The 19137-nt window shown below is 43.3% G+C and overlaps 2 protein-coding genes across 6 annotated transcripts in view; one reads left to right on the top strand and one right to left on the bottom strand.

Moving 5' to 3' along the window:
* LOC124118680 (lymphotoxin-alpha-like) overlaps positions 1-16943 on the top strand; it is a 40392-nt gene extending 23449 nt beyond the window's left edge. Inside the window, exons 2-6 of the mRNA XM_046480894.2 lie at positions 227-381; positions 3099-3126; positions 7098-7193; positions 14466-14587; positions 15234-16943. Coding sequence (XP_046336850.2) covers positions 227-381; positions 3099-3126; positions 7098-7193; positions 14466-14587; positions 15234-15515 — 683 coding nt within the window. The 3' untranslated portion in view covers positions 15516-16943. The remainder of the gene's footprint in view (positions 1-226; positions 382-3098; positions 3127-7097; positions 7194-14465; positions 14588-15233) is intronic.
* The window catches only part of LOC124118679 (lymphotoxin-alpha-like), a 155232-nt gene that overhangs the window by 132147 nt on the left and 3948 nt on the right, over positions 1-19137 (bottom strand). The window contains exon 1 of one of the 5 annotated variants that reach the window (XM_048386892.1): positions 1923-2960. The exons of 3 other annotated variants lie outside the window; for them this stretch is intronic. The gene's annotated coding sequence lies outside the window, so the exon portion shown is untranslated. Of the gene's footprint in view, positions 1-608; positions 626-1922; positions 2961-19137 lie in introns of those variants that run through there. One more of the 5 variants, XM_048386896.1, reaches the window with a different exon arrangement.

Genomic DNA, 19137 nt, shown 5'->3' with positions numbered 1-19137 from the left:
ATGCAGCTATGTAACATACATAAAAATCACTATCACTTTGCCAACCATAAATTGTATTAATTTGTAAATTGTCTTATTTAATTTATTTGGATCTTGATTTTTTGCACATATTTTCCATTTATATGCACTTTGCATAAACATTCTACAGTTGAAATGATCCATGTGGGCGTGGTGGTAGCTAGAAAGCGTCACGTGATTACTGTGTTGAATATACTTTCCTCGGCAGCATTTCACGTCAAAATGGATCCAAAGTATGCAGCTTTAGCAGCAATGGTAACGAATGTTTCTCTAATCCTGATCCTAATCATCTGTACGAGTCACAGCTGGACAGGGGACCAAGGACTCGCAGTCCAGTCGGTTGTGGACGAGGCGGTGACGCAGGTATGTTCTGAATGACTGTCGTTATCACAGCCCATAACAGACCTAGCCTTGTTATGTCTACAGTGGGGATGATGAGAAAGGGAAGGTCACGCTAGCTCTGACCTCTCGCGGTGTCTCGTCTGTACTTGATTCTCATCTTGATAGTGGTGGGTTTTGATGGGGGAATGTGGGGGGAGCGGGGGGCAGATCATGGTTAAGCAAAATCGAAATGGAAATGTGATACACACACTTAAAATATCCTGAATCCGATTGCTTGTGACGTAGAAGGAACCAGGAAGCGGCATGTGACAGCTTGCCCGAAGCTCAGACCAGAGACCATACGTCGATACATGCGCTGTGGCTGCGTGATGGACTCGCGACACTCACGCGGGAATACACAATGACTGTTATGACGCGAGATTGAAATGCAAGATTCAAATTTTCGCTATGTTTTTTTTTGTATCTGTCGTCCGTGGTCTCGAGGCCTGCTTGTGCGAAAAGATTAAACACCTGACCTCAACTTGTTTGATGGTTGGTTTTAAAATAAACTAATACTGATCTACGATAAAGGAAATGTTTGTGTTCATGATGTTAAACAATATTGTTCCTAGTGAGTATATTTGTGTTGAACACTTGATATTGTCGTGTTTATATTGTTGACATATTATTTTTTTTTATGATGTTTGAACATTGATGTAAATTACGTTCGTGAGAATTTGATGCTAGGAAAGATAAGACAGATTGTAAACCAAAGATGATATTATCTTCAGAACTACCATCATGTTCACATTGGAGCTGTGATGGATGCAGTATTAAATTTCAGTGATAGGTAACAATATATTGAGATACACTATGAAAGCGGCAATTGTGTAGTGTAAGTTGTATTTGTGTTGTTGGTATTTATTTCTTTAATGCACACAAACATAATTTATATACGTTGTAATGTGTGCAGACAGTGATATTTGAATTATGTATTTTCATAGAGCAAGTAGTCATGCAGTTAATCTTAGAATTGGTCATTTAGTAAAATAATAGCAGATTCACATGCAGAGAAATTTCAATTTTATTATTGAAATCAACTGTAGAAAATATTAGAGATGATCGTGTTTCAGAGTGAATGACACAGAAAACAGTATTCTTTGACTGTCACTCTGGAATACTCGTGTTAGTTGATAAATTTGAAACCGGAACTGCTTCATGATATGAAGGACAGACGCAGGTGTTGTTCGCAGTTATAGCCAGTTATTTATTACTGATAAATTTCTTTAAACCCTGAAACAATTGTAAAACATTCATTTCACAAAAATATAAACATATGCTGACATCAAATATTTCATTACATTTGATGATATATAGAAAATGCTATAACTACTAGTTGATAAACTTACATCTCATCAAAAACTTAAATAATCTTATCTCATAAACATACTTAACCCGCATATATACTTATATATGTGTATCATATAAATAGTGTGACATAAACGTGACATGATACATTTACTATCATGTTTACATACAATATACAATATATGAGAAATATATATAAAACGTAGTAAACCCACCAAGTGTGTGGACCTGGGTTCATCAGTCCAGACACAGACCTCTGCTCGAGTAATACAGCTACATCGGCACCACAAATAAATGATATATACCCACTGTGCAGACCAATCTGATAGCAGCAATATTACTACAAACAGATACATAGTGTTATTGCAGAGTAACTTAAAACATTTCTAAAATATAATAGTAAAACCCTGATTCATTCATACATTATACATTCATACATTACACATTCATTTATACCAATATGTAACCTAGCAACACATATGTTTCACATTCTTACTTTCATACTTCATACTTTCATACATCAGCTTCACAGTGATTGAAGATTTAGTTAAATAATATTTTAGGCCTAAATTTAGCGCTTACTGAATTATTTACCTTACGTAAATAATAACACTTGTAATGCATACAGAAATACAACTAATTACTATGATCTGGCTAATATTTACAACATGACAAAAAACAGCCAAATTATCAACAGCATAAACACAATATACCTACAAATCCTAGGAATACGTACAAACAATAAAATATCATCAAAAGACCAACCTTTAGATGTGAATTCCAAAGTCCACAAATCAAACACCACAATTAGTCCAAATTGTGAATGCCAAAATATCCAATATACGCGATACGTGCGTTTGACAGTAACATCAAATGTGATCTATACTGTAGTAAAAACTTAACCCTTTAAACTGGAGACAGTAAGCTAGAACGTTAAACACAAAGGGTCTTTGAGGGGCGCGCCTGGGCAGGCTGTTGTGTGATGGTGCACTAGGTGATTGAGGCTGTAGCAAAGTACTCATGCAGTAAGCTGAAACAGAGAATTAGGAGAGCTGAAGTGTGAAGTATATAATGTTTAAAACATACTTGACTGAACATTTAATTCAGTAAAAATCTAAACTAATAAAACTCTGAAAATATATACAATTATCTGATCCTGTCACAAATTGAACATATCACCAGTTGATGAATAGTGCCTCTATATAATATACTATTTCTTGCGTTCATATGACACACAAGCTAGATTTGATATGAGATATCATTTATATTTTAATATGAGATATTTATTTATACTTCTAGCTTTGAAAAATATCAGGACCTTTGTTTTGAGTCGTCTAGATGTAACAATTTTTCATTCGCACTCACTGACTCACGGCTGTTTTACTTTGCAGTGTGTGCGATCTACCAACTCCAGTACAGGTAATATGTCGGTGTAGTAGATAGCGTCTACTCCAGAGTTTCAAGTATGTCCCAAAGTATAGATACCACTTCTGGCGGATGAGAGTCTGTTTCCTTGTAGCTGATAGTTCCCCTAATATTGCTATAGATACCACTGCTGGCGGATGAGAGTCTGTTTCCTTGTAGCTGATAGTTCCCCTAATATTGGTATAGATACCACTGCTGGCGGATGAGAGTCTGTTTCCTTGTAGCTGATAGTTCCCCTAATATTGCTATAGTTACCACTGCTGGCGGATGAGAGTCTGTTTCCTTGTAGCTGATAGTTCCCCTAATATTGGTATAGACACCACTGCTGGCGGATGAGAGTCTGTTTCCTTGTAGCTGATAGTTCCCCTAATATTGCTATAGATACCACTGCTGGCGGATGAGAGTCTGTTTCCTTGTAGCTGATAGTTCCCCTAATATTGCTATAGATACCACTGCTGGCGGATGAGAGTCTGTTTCCTTGTAGCTGATAGTTCCCCTAATATTGCTATAGATACCACTGCTGGCGGATGAGAGTCTGTTTCCTTGTAGCTGATAGTTCCCCTAATATTGGTATAGACACCACTGCTGGCGGATGAGAGTCTGTTTCCTTGTAGCTGATAGTTCCCCTAATATTGCTATAGATACCACTGCTGGCGGATGAGAGTCTGTTTCCTTGTAGCTGATAGTTCCCCTAATATTGGTATAGACACCACTGCTGGCGGATGAGAGTCTGTTTCCTTGTAGCTGATAGTTCCCCTAATATTGCTATAGATACCACTGCTGGCGGATGAGAGTCTGTTTCCTTGTAGCTGATAGTTCCCCTAATATTGCTATAGATACCACTGCTGGCGGATGAGAGTCTGTTTCCTTGTAGCTGATAGTTCCCCTAATATTGGTATAGACACCACTGCTGGCGGATGAGAGTCTGTTTCCTTGTAGCTGATAGTTCCCCTAATATTGCTATAGATACCACTGCTGGCGGATGAGAGTCTGTTTCCTTGTAGCTGATAGTTCCCCTAATATTGGTATAGACACCACTGCTGGCGGATGAGAGTCTGTTTCCTTGTAGCTGATAGTTCCCCTAATATTGCTATAGATACCACTGCTGGCGGATGAGAGTCTGTTTCCTTGTAGCTGATAGTTCCCCTAATATTGGTATAGACACCACTGCTTGCGGATGAGAGTCTGTTTCCTTGTAGCTGATAGTTCCCCTAATATTGCTATAGATACCACTGCTGGCGGATGAGAGTCTGTTTCCTTGTAGCTGATAGTTCCCCTAATATTGGTATAGAGGCCGGAGGACGGAGAAAACACATAAGTAAAAGAGCTTGTCAATAAGGTAGATATTTGTGAGTAGATCTGATCAGGGTGGAACAGATCTCTATTTTCAGTGAATGATAATTATTGTTGTTCAATGTCGAAGAATCACCATTTGCAAATATTGTACTGAACTATTAAGGATACCTAAATATGGTAAGTTTCCGATGTCGCAAGAGTCAAAACCGCGGAATGTTTTGTTTTGGTGGTTGTTACACTGATGTCGCGGGTCCTGACCAACGAGCGAGGGTGGGTGGGGGGAGGGGGGATTTTCCTTGTCTACTTTTTGTGATAGTAGAACAGTCCGATGTTTTGTGAAGCTAATTAACTCATGGGTAAGGATAAGCCGAGGTTCTACCTTCTAAAATGTGTTATATTCTTTTCCAAACAGTCTTCTCAAATAGCATTTTAATGTCTTGGAATCATAGAAAATCAGTACTTATCCCTTAATGTATTTCTGTCACAGTTTCCTTTAAAAGATAATCGATAAGTATTAGATTTTTTTTCTGCCCAGTTTGTTAAGATCGTTATTTAAATACTTTCATATTGAGGAGATAGTGACGTGGCATTTCATGATTCCATGCAAAGTGAAAACATTTTCTCTGAAACTTTTATATAACATCACCTGGAGGTCTAGACATGGACGAGAAAAGGGGATTACATTTTGGTAGAAGTAGAGATTTCAATACTATCTCGATATTTCTGCCTTATGGTGTCAGAGTTCGAATGGATCAACGATTCTATTTTTCTATTTAAAAAAAATGATCCACAAAAAATCAAATTATCCATTTCTTGGAGATCAACATAAAATAAACTCTTTACCTGACAATTAAACATTTCTCTTTGACCAATCCTAGTTCCATTTGTTACGTAGATTATAGTGGGATTTCACTTTTTGATCCAATTGAATATAATTTCTATTTGCTGTATCTGAGTCTAGAAGGGACTGGATTTAGCAAAACTCGGTACACTTGTCTTGAGTAAAATTCAATTCAACGAGCAGACGACGGAAACAGAGTGCTGGTATCAGCACTTCATAGAAATGGTAGGGTCCATGCAGGCAAGCTTTTGTATGGACATGAAAATGACATTTCTGGGAGATCAGTTACAATGAAAGTGTCAAAAAGCACTAGATTGCTCCTGTGATTGTGTAATCAGATGATGCAACAGTCTCTCATATAACTGATTGTTGCCATGTGATTATATGTCGTGTATCTGTAACGGTAAATGCTCGCTGTGGGCGTACACGCATGCCTCAGGTCATCTAGCAGGTGGCCAGGACGTGGCAGTACTTCCATGGCAGAACAGTTACTCAGTGTACAGGTTGGGATAGGGTTGGTTGGTTGGATTGTTGTTTAACGCCGCACTCAGCAATATTCCAGCTATAAGACGGCGGTCTGGAAATAATCGAGTCTGGACAAGACAATCCAGTGATTAATATCATGAGCATCGATCCACGCAATTGGGATCGATGACATGCTTCAACCAAGTCAGCATGCCTGATCAACCGATCCCGTTAGTCGCCTTTTACGGCACACATGGGTTGCTGAAGACCTATTCTAGCCCGGAATCTTCACTGGTCGGTTGTGATAGGGCTTGCTTCAGGAGATTGTAAACCTTTTAACAAAAAATCAACGACCTTCACTTATATCGTATATATATTTCATATTTTTATATATTTCTTATAAAAGAAACCTTTAATAGCAGACTACATTTCTTTGAGAGACATTAAGAAGTTGGAGTGCTAAGTAGGGATACGAAGTGTGGATGAACAACTTTATTGCAATAAGTTGCGACGTTTCGGTGTAGGTTCTAACACCACTTGCTTGATAACGGTGTTGTATTGTAATAAAAAAGATTCATTGCAATTGCAATGTTCAAGCCAATGCATGTGACTGGTAAAGAAGAGATGTGACGGGATGGTCTGGACGTGGATTCACTTGTCACAATCCGGACCTCTACTAATGTATCAATAACGTAAGTCCTTGTTACAGTGCTGGGCAAACTTCACATACACATGACCATCGCGACTCAGCCTCGTGCATTAAGGTGGAGCATGGATGGTAGTGCATGATTGGGACATTACCAGTCACGAGTCACCCATCTCCGGCCACGCCCACATGGTTCCGTAGTGTGATACATTTACAAGGACCACGTCCCAACACGTCCCAACACGTCCAGATTCATGTTAGGTGTATTGATAATTATCGGTATATGCTGGTATCAGCACTTCATAGAAATGGGGGGCACGGGTGGCCCAGTCGTCTAAGGCGCCGCGATTCGCTGTGCAGAGTTGCGTCCCTTTGGCACGCCAGAAACCTATGATTGTGGGTTCGAATCCCGGTTCGCCCCGATTATGTTTCTAGGTTTGTCAGCACAATACCCGTGCTCGTGGGTTTCACCGAATTGGTAAACGTCTGAGACCTGCATCACTTCGGGCTTTCCTCCCACATTAAGCTGACACGCCGCGATATAACTGGAATACTGTTAAAAGCGGCGTTAAACCCAACTCACTCACTCACTCACTCACTCATAGAAATGGTGGGTTTCATGCAGCCAAGCACTTATGTTCCTTAACGTACAGCTTATACGTCACATTCACAAAGAACGTCGTGATATTATAATGTTTAACCTTCTGGTGTTGTCAGATTTCCAAGGCATCCAAAGCTTCCTGTCTTATCTGGAGATGAACTCATCCAAACCAGCGGCCCACCTGGCCATCAACAGAACACACCAGTACACAGGTGAGATACATCTACCTGACCATCAACACAACACACCTGTACACAGGTGAAATACATCTATCTGACCATCGACACAACACACCTGTACACAGGTAAGATACATCTACCTGACCATCAACACAAAACACCTGTACACAGGTGAGATACATCTACCTGACCATCGACACAACACACCTGTACACAGGTGAGACACATCTACGTGACCATCAACACAACACACCTGTACACAGGTGAGATACATCTACCTGACCATCGACACAACACACCTGTACACAGGTAAGACATATGTACCTGGCCATCGACACAACACACCTGTACACAGGTGAGACACATATATCTGACCATCGACACAACATACCTGTACACAGGTGAGATACATCTATCTGACCATCAACACAACACACTTGTACACAGGTGAGACACATCTATCTGACCATCAACACAACACACCTGTACACAGGTGAGATACATCTACCTGACCATCAACACAACACACCTGTACACAGGTAAGACATATGTACCTGGCCATCAACACAACACACCTGTACACAGGTGAGACACATCTATCTGACCATCAACATAACCCACCAGTACACAGGTGACATACATCTACCTGACCATCGACACAACACACCTGTACACAGGTGAGACACATCTACGTGACCATCAACACAACACACCTGTACACAGGTGAGATACATCTACCTGGCCATCAACACAACACACCTGTACACAGGTGAGACACATGTACCTGACCATCAACACAACACACCTATACACAGGTGAGATACATCTATCTGACCATCAACACAACACATCTGTACACAGGTGAGACACATGTACCTGACCATCAACACAACACACCAGTACACAGGTGAGATACATCTATCTGACCATCAACACAACACACCTGTACACAGGTGAGACACATGTACCTGACCACCAACACAACACACCTGTACAAAGGTGAGACACATGTACCTGACCATCAACACAACACACCTGTACACAGGTGAGACACATCTACCTGGCCATGTACACAACACACCTGTCCACACGTGAGACACATGTACCTGGCCATCAACACAGCACACCTGTACACAGGTGAGACACATCTACCTGACCATCAACACAACACACCTGTACACAGCTGAGATACATGTACCTGGCCATCAACACAACACACTTGTACACAGGTGAGACACATGTACCTGACCATCAACACAACACACCTGTACAAAGGTGAGACACATGTACCTGACAATCAACACAACACACCTGTACACAGGTGAGACACATGTACCTGACCATCAACACAACACACTTGTACACAGGTGAGACACATCTACCTGACCATCAACACAACACACCTGTGCACAGGTGAGACAAATGTACCTGACCATCAACACAACACACCTGTACACAGGTGAGACACATGTACCTGACCATCAACACAACACACCTGTACACAGGTGAGAAACATGAACCTAAGCATCAACACAACACACCTGTACACAGGTGAGACAAATGTACCTGACCATCAACACAACACACCTGTACACAGGTGAGACACATGTACCTGGCCATCAACACAACACACCTGTACACAGGTGAGAAACATGTACCTGACCATCAACACAACAGACTTGTACACAGGTGAGACACATGTACCTGACCATCAACACAACACACCTGTACACAGGTGAGATACATCTACCTGACCATCAACACAACACACCTGTACACAGGTGAGACACATGTACCTAAGCATCAACACAACACACCAGTACAAAGGTGAGATACATCTACCTGACCATGAACACAACACACCTGTACAAAGGTGAGACACATGTACCTGACCATCAACACAACACACCAGTACACAGGTGAGACACATCTACGTGACCACCAACACAACACACCTGTACACAGGTGAGACACATGTACCTGACCATCAACACAACACACCTGTACACAGGTGAGAAACATGTACCTGACCATCAACACAACACACTTGTACACAGGTGAGACATATGTACCTGGCCATCAACACAACACACTTGTACACAGGTGAGATACATGTACCTGGTCATCAACACAACACACCTGTACACAGATGAGACACATGTACCTGACCATCAACACAACACACCTATACACAGGTGAGACACATGTACCTGACCATCAACACAACACACCTTCACACAGGTGAGAAACATGTACCTGACCATCAACACAACACACTTGTACACAGGTGAGACATATGTACCTGGCCATCAACACAACACACTTGTACACAGGTGAGATACATCTATCTGACCATCAACACAACAAACTTGTACACAAGTGAGACACATGTACCTGACCATCAACACAACACACCTGTGCACAGGTGAGATACATCTACCTGACCATCAACACAACACACCTGTTCACAGGTGAGACACATGTACCTAAGCATCAACACAACACGCCTGTACACAGGTGAGACACATGTACCTGACCATCAACACAAAACACCTGTACACAGGTGAGATACATGTACCTGATCATCAACACAACACACTTGTACACAGGTGAGACACTTGTACCTGACCATCAACACAACACACCTGTACACAGGTGAGACACATGTACCTGACCATCAACACAACACACCTATACACAGGTGAGACACATGTACCTGACCATCAACACAACACACCTGTACACAGGTGAGACAAATCTACGTGACCATCAACACAACAAACTTGTACACAGGTGAGACATATGTACCTGGCCATTAACTAAACACACTTGAACACAGATGAGATACATCTATCTGACCATCAACACAACACACCTATACACAGGTGAGACACATGTACCTGACCATCGACACAACACACCTGTACACTGGTGAGACACATCTACCTGGCCATCGACACAACACACCTGTACACAGGTGAGACACATCTACCTGACCATCAACATAACACACCTATACACAGGTGAGACATATGTACCTGACCATCAACACAACACACCTATACACAGGTGAGACACATGTACCTGACCATCAACACAACACACCTATACACAGGTGAGACATATGTACCTGACCATCAACATAACACACCTATACACAGGTGAGACACATGTACCTGACCATCAACACAACACACCTATACACAGGTGAGACATATGTACCTGACCATCAACACAACACACCTGTACACTGGTGAGACACATCTACCTGGCCATCGACACAACACACCTGTACACAGGTGAGACACATGTACCTGACCATCAAACACAACACACCTGTACACAGGTGAGACACATGTACCTGACCATCAACACAACACACCTGTACACAGGTGAGATACATCTACGTGACCATCAACACAACACACTTGTACACAGGTGAGACACTTGTACCTGACCATCAACACAACACACCTGTACACAGGTGAGACACATGTACCTGACCATCAACACAACACACCTGTACATAGCTGAGACACATGTACCTGGCCATCAACACAACACACTTGTACACAGGTGAGACACATGTACCTTACCATCAACACAACACACCTGTACACAGGTGAGACACATCTACGTGACCATCAACACAACACACCTGTACACAGGTGAGACACATCTACGTGACCATCAACACAACACACTTGTACACAGGTGAGACAGATGTACCTGGCCATTAACACAACACACTTGAACACAGATGAGATACATCTATCTGACCATCAACACAACACACCTATACACAGGTGAGACACATGTACCTGACCATCAACACAACACACCTGTACACTGGTGAGACACATCTACCTGGCCATCGACAGAACACACCTGTACACAGGTGAGACACATCTACCTGGCCATCAACATAACACACCTATACACAGGTGAGACATATGTACCTGACCATCAACACAACACACCTATACACAGGTGAGACACATGTACCTGACCATCAACACAACACACCTGTACACAGGTGAGACACATCTACCTGGCCATCGACACAACACCCCTGTACACAGGTGAGATACATCTACGTGATCATCAACACAACACACCTGTACACAGGTGAGACACATCTACGTGACCATCAACACAACACACCTGTACACAGGTGAGACACATCTACGTGACCATCAACACAACACACTTGTACACAGGTGAGACATATGTACCTGGCCATCAACACAACACACTTGTACACAGGTGAGATACATCTATCTGACCATCAACACAACACACCTGTACACAGGTGAGACACATGTACCTAAGCATCAACATAACACACCTGTACACAGGTGAGATACATCTACCTGACCATCAACATAACACACCTGTACACAGGTGAGACACATCTACGTGACCATCAACACAACACACTTGTACACAGGTGAGACACATCTACGTGACCATCAACACAACACACCTGTACACAGGTGAGACACATCTACGTGACCATCAACACAACACACCTGTACACAGGTGAGACACATCTACGTGACCATCAACACAACACACTTGTACACAGGTGAGACATATGTACCTGACCATCAACACAACACACCTGTACACAGGTGAGACACATGTACCTCACCATCAACACAACACACCTGTACATAGCTGAGACACATGTACCTGGCCATCAACACAACACACTTGTACACAGGTGAGACACATCTACCTTACCATCAACACAACACACCTGTACACAGGTGAGACACATCTACGTGACCATCAACACAACACACCTGTACACAGGTGAGACACATCTACGTGACCATCAACACAACACACTTGTACACAGGTGAGACATATGTACCTAACCATCGACACAACACACCTGTACACTGGTGAGACACATCTACCTGGCCATCGACACAACACACCTGTACACAGGTGAGACACATCTACCTGACCATCAACATAACACACCTATACACAGGTGAGACATATGTACCTGACCATCAACACAACACACCTATACACAGGTGAGACACATGTACCTGACCATCAACACAACACACCTATACACAGGTGAGACATATGTACCTGACCATCAACATAACACACCTATACACAGGTGAGACACATGTACCTGACCATCAACACAACACACCTATACACAGGTGAGACATATGTACCTGACCATCAACACAACACACCTGTACACTGGTGAGACACATCTACCTGGCCATCGACACAACACACCTGTACACAGGTGAGACACATGTACCTGACCATCAAACACAACACACCTGTACACAGGTGAGACACATGTACCTGACCATCAACACAACACACCTGTACACAGGTGAGATACATCTACGTGACCATCAACACAACACACTTGTACACAGGTGAGACACTTGTACCTGACCATCAACACAACACACCTGTACACAGGTGAGACACATGTACCTGACCATCAACACAACACACCTGTACATAGCTGAGACACATGTACCTGGCCATCAACACAACACACTTGTACACAGGTGAGACACATGTACCTTACCATCAACACAACACACCTGTACACAGGTGAGACACATCTACGTGACCATCAACACAACACACCTGTACACAGGTGAGACACATCTACCTGGCCATCGACACAACACACCTGTACACAGGTGAGACACATCTACGTGACCATCAACACAACACACCTGTACACAGGTGAGACACATCTACGTGACCATCAACACAACACACCTGTACACAGGTGAGACACATCTACGTGACCATCAACACAACACACTTGTACACAGGTGAGACATATGTACCTGGCCATCAACACAACACACTTGTACACAGGTGAGATACATCTATCTGACCATCAACACAACACACCTGTACACAGGTGAGACACATGTACCTAAGCATCAACATAACACACCTGTACACAGGTGAGATACATCTACCTGACCATCAACATAACACACCTGTACACAGGTGAGACACATCTACGTGACCATCAACACAACACACCTGTACACAGGTGAGACACATCTACCTGACCATCAACACAACACACCTGTACACAGGTGAGACACATCTACGTGACCATCAACACAACACACTTGTACACAGGTGAGACATATGTACCTGACCATCAACACAACACACCTATACACAGGTGAGACACATGTACCTGACCATCAACACAACACACCTGTACACAGGTGAGACACATGTACCTGACCATCAACACAACACACCTGTACATAGCTGAGACACATGTACCTGGCCATCAACACAACACACTTGTACACAGGTGAGACACATGTACCTTACCATCAACACAACACACCTGTACACAGGTGAGACATATGTACCTGACCATCAACACAACACACCTGTACATTGGTGAGACACATGTACCTGACCATCAACACAACACACCTGTACACAGGTGAGACACATCTACGTGACCATTAACACAACACACCTGTACACAGGTGAGACACATCTACGTGACCATCAACACAACACACTTGTACACAGGTGAGACATATGTACCTGACCATCAACACAACACACCTATACACAGGTGAGACATATGTACCTGGCCATCAACACAACACACCTGAAAACAGGTGAGACACATCTAACTGGCCATCAACACAACACACCTGTTCACAGCTGAGACACATGTACCTGACCATCAACACAACACACCTGTACACAGGTGAGACACATCTACCTGACCATGAACACAACACACCTGTACACAGGTGATATACATCTACCTGACCATCAACACAACACACCTGTAAATAGGTGAGACACATCTAACTGGCCATCAACACAACACACCTGTACACAGCTGAGACACATGTACCTGACCATCAACACAACACACCTGTACACAGGTGAGACACATCTACCTGACCATCAACACAACACACCTGTACACAGGTGAGACACATGTACCTGACCATCAACACAACACACCTGTACACAGGTGAGACACATGTACCTGACCATCAACACAACACACCTGTACACAGGTGAGACATATGTACCTGGCCATCAACACAACACACCTGTACACAGGTGAGACACATGTACCTGACCATCAACACAACACACCTGTACACAGGTGAGACACATCTGTCTAACCATCAACAGCGCAATAAGTTGAATACATTTATTGTTTTAAGTGAAAAACATAGTTGTTAGTTCTATGATCACTTTTGACTTCCGTTAATGTTTCATTGTAATTATTCTTATTCTCCCCAGATGCGTATGTGACTTTACACTGGAAAAATACAACTGGAAGCACATGTTTGGAAAACGGCATGACTTATCAGGATGGTGCTATTATCGTCCCACAAGGGGGGTATTACTTCACCTACTCTCAGGTAGATACACAGTTACATTAGTTATGTATTATGTTGCTGACCATCAGGTGACACAGTGGACGTAGTTCTGGCCACGGTTCAATGGCGATGGGGTGAAGCTGATCTACAGTGTATGTTAGTGACATGATCCCGAGTTGGATGTCACACGCGATCTTTGGGAGCATGCTTCTTTCATACTGCCATAGGATTATGACAAATGGACAGAAAATGAAAAATAATAATTATTATTATTATTATTATTATTATTATTATTAATATTATTATTATAGCTGGTTTGATTTGGGTTTTTTGTTAAACGCCGCAGTTAGCAATAATCCAGCTTCATGACGGCGGTCTGTAAATAATCGAGTCTGGACCAGACAATCCAGTGATTAGGATAGGATGACATGCATCAATCAAGTCAGCGAACCTGACCACCAAACCCCCGTTAGTCGCCTCTTACGACAAGCATAGTCGCCTTTTACGGCGAGCATGGGTTGCTGAAGACCTATTCTACCCCGGATCTTCACGGGAGTACGCAGGGACCAAGCCTTTACTTCGACACAACCGTAAGTTCGACACGTCAGACTTCGACCCATAGGTGTTTGACTGTATTTGTTTATAAGATCTACACAATAGTTTCATACCATTGTCTTGATTGCTACAGATCGTGTACAGTGGCAGCGGAACCCAGGAGTTAGACTATGGGCGGATCATTCACGCAGTGGTGAAACAGAAGGCGTCAGAGCTGGAGGAAGCACCAACACCCCTGATGAGGAACCTACAGTCCACCCCCAGCATCAGACGGGGACGTCCCGCCTACACCACCAGCAGCCTCGGGGCCACCTTCTACCTGGAGGCCAACACCAGGGTCAAGGTCATGTCCAGTGTCCCCAGAAATATAGACCTTTCTCCTCATGGGGGTTCATTTGGAATATTTCTCGCGTAACCATGGATCCATGGCATGGAACCTCCCCGTGGTGGATCTGGATAGCAACTAGTGCCGTGCCGACATATCAATAAAATTGTAGTGGTAGTGGTGGTAGTGGTGGTGGTGGTGTTGTTGGTGTTGGTGGTGGTGGTGGTGATGGTGGCTATCAACTAGTGCCAGGGTTAATAAATGCGGGTTCATAAGGTGTCATATTTTCACTGTGGCGGGGGTCATCAACCTACAGTGGGTGTCTAGTCCGCACTCCAGATCAAGGGTTTATTAACTTCTTAATACATTGTCATCTGAATCAGGAACGCCTCGTTTTACAATGAAACGTATACTAGTAGCTCAGCGGTGTTATTGGGGTCAAAACTTACACACAAGTCGAAGCATATAGAGCGTTATTATCACCATAGATTAATAAGACAAAATCGAAGCAGAGATGGTGTCTTAACGCGGGGGTGGGGGGTTTATATTTAGAATGCAGCGGGCAATAACCTCTCATCTTATGTTAGCGGTTTAGAGGTGAGGTGAAATTGGGTTTAACGTCGCGTCCAAGATTATTGCAGTTAGAACGACCTGCATGCACGTGTGTTAGTGCGTGCGTGCGTGCGTGCGTGCGTGCCGTGCCGTGCGTGAGTGTGTGTGCGTGCGTGCGTGCGTGCTAGTATACTGACTCCGAGCCGATCAGTCCTTGTTTTGTCCGGGCTGACACTCCACCACTAGACCAATAACGTAAGGTATTGGTGAGATTCGAGGGGACAGATTAAACTTACTCTCTGCAACAGAGCATGTTGTGGTATCTGTGAGTATCTGGCAACAGAACAGCCATTTAATAGTAAATCGTTCAGTGCACATCAACTTTGGATAATACTTACGTAACGTAGGGGTCAGGTTATAAAATGTCAATATCAACTTGAAATCACATTCAGTCCTCACCTGGACACTGAGAATCTCCCTAAGCAACTCTGAGTGGTAAAATTATGTACAAACGACACAACAATGCAGGATCCTCGGGTATTATACAACAGGGATTTATGTCTGTTCCGCTCGTATTGAAATAGTTTTTGAAAGGTTTGACGCTTGGGATTTCGACTACCTTAAATATTTCGTGGGGCATGATTCGTCACTCTCTACATGTTGAGGGTGCCATTAAACTTACATTCGTTCAACATATTTCTCTTTTCGCCCTATAACTGGTCAATTTCCTGGATTTATTAGTTTGCCAGCGGTGATTGCTATAAGTCCTACTTTGGGTCAGAAGACAAGCTGTATATGACAATTGACATCAGAAGCATCACACCCTGGGTTCCATGCCAGACTCTGTGTGTACACTCATCCCACGTTATCCCTCGCCTCCTCCACAAATGAAACGAACAATGGCCCCGCCCCTTACGTTGTATACAGAGGAACCTAATAAAACTATTCACTTTCCTAAACATTTCATTCTGAATTGTGTTTTTGTACAGGAGTGATGTGTTTGTATGCTGTTCACGCCGCACTCAGCAATATTCCAGCCATATGACGGCAGTATGCAAATAATCGAGTCTGAATCAGACAATCCAGTGATTGACATGATATGCATCGATCTAAGCAATTGGGATACGATAAGGGGCACGGGAGACCCAGTGGTCTAAGGCGCCGCGATTCGCTTTGCAGAGTTGCGTCCCTTGGGCACGCCAGAAACCTATGATTGTGGGTTCGAATCCCGGTTCGCCCCGATTATGTTTCTAGTTGAGACCTGCAACACTTCGGGCTCTCATCCCACATTAAGCTGACACGCCGTGATATAACTGGAATAATGTTAAAAGCGGCGTTAAACCCAACTCACTCACTCACTCACTCACTGGGATACGATGACATGCATCAACCAAGTCAGCAGGCCTGACCACCCGATCCCGTTAGTCGCCTCTGGGCAGGCATGGGCTGCTGGAGACCAATTCGGATGTTCACGGGTCAGGAATGATGTGAGTGTCCATGAGTGTGGTGTGCTACACTTTACAGGTGTTGTTTAGGTCGTGTGATAACATTACACAGGAGCCAGAGATACAGAGACAAACACTGGTGCATTGACGTGGGTCAGTAGGTGCGAAGACATAGAACATTGAACATGATGATATGGCGATACAACACACAGGGCGGTCATCTCTGTTGTGTGACGATGTTAATTCATTCATATAACCTTCCTATCCAAGGGTTATCCAATAACCTACAGTGGTTTGTTATTATTGTTATTGAGCTACGGTATATGTTTAACATTGTAAACTGACGTCCAAAAGAAACTTTAGCAGAGTTTGAAATCACTCTTGCTCGAAAACAACAAAACATACATGCATGAAGTAAAGTGTATTGAGAAGATCAATATATCAACATAATCAACACTAACAATGACTATCATACCGCGAACGAGAATGACGTCAGAGCCCCTAAAGTTGGGTGTGGTACAAAACTCGAGCTTTCAGAATCATGGACAATAGGCAGAGTACATAAACAATCGCTCACGTTCAATAACAAGTCATTAGTAGCGTGTGTGACTACCAAATGCCTCAATACACGCAACAACTCTTCGACGTACAGAAAAAGCCAGTCGTCTGATGTGGTCACGTGGGATTTGACGCCATTCTTCTTGGAGGGCCAAGATCAGTTCTTGCCGGTTGGCTGGATAGTGTGGTCGTTGTCGAACACGACGATCAATCAAGTCCCAGAGGTGTTCTATGGGGGACATATCCGGTGAGCGTGCAGGCCACGGCAGGACGTTGACGTTGTTGGCTGCGAGGAAGTTAGTGACAATGGGCTGTATGGGCTCTAGCTGTTACGCTGGCAATAGCTGTCCTCTGTATGGTCTAAAAGCCAAGATTCCATGAGCCCTGAGTCTCCTGGCCACTGTCTGTCGACTAACCCTGTGACCTAAGGAATTTGTCGCCGATGACGTCACTGTCAGGAAGCGATTTCCGAGGTGCAAGGTACGCAAGTACCGGTCATCATGGGGCGTGGTCACCCTGGGTCTGCCTGTTCTTGGCCTGTCAGCGGCCCGCCCTGTCTGTTTGTGACGTTGCATCAAGTTGGTAACGGCAACACGGGAGCAACCGAAGATTCGTTCAATATGGGCGTGGGTGGCTCCCATCTGTACCATACCCAAGGCTCGTTCACGTTGTTCGACTGTTCGTCGTGGAATTTCTTTTGTGTTTTTTTTATCACTGTGGATGTCTGACTTGCCTTTGCAATCGTTTTATACCCTTACCCGTACGTGCATTTGCAGTTGTCCGTGGTGCACGTGTTTTTCACTTTTTCGCGTGTTATCTCGCAAACATGCAACAAACGATTAACATTTTCTGCAAACACTACTGTTGGTTATGTGTTTTAGATAGACTTCATCGAAACAAAATATACTGAAAAATGTCTGAAATATATATTTTCAGTTGGTAAAGTTTCTTTTGGACGTCAGTTTAGTTTTTAACCTTCCACTGTTGTGAAGAGTTCATTACTATATTGAATAAACACAAACATTATACCTGTCTGGCCATCTTCTTAAACACCAAGCTCGGAAATGTTACCAGCAATCAAGGTAACCGTAAGCTGGAGGTAACACAAGTTTGTATCTGGCTGGGGACCATGTTCTAATGCACTCAACGTACAATAC

The sequence above is a fragment of the Haliotis rufescens genome, unplaced genomic scaffold, assembly GCF_023055435.1.
Source record: "Haliotis rufescens isolate VD_foot unplaced genomic scaffold, xgHalRufe1.0.p SCAF_61, whole genome shotgun sequence".
NCBI lineage: Eukaryota > Metazoa > Mollusca > Gastropoda > Lepetellida > Haliotidae > Haliotis > Haliotis rufescens.
The sequence above is the reverse complement of the archived record's forward strand: the minus strand, read 5'-3'. Positions and strand labels throughout refer to the sequence as shown.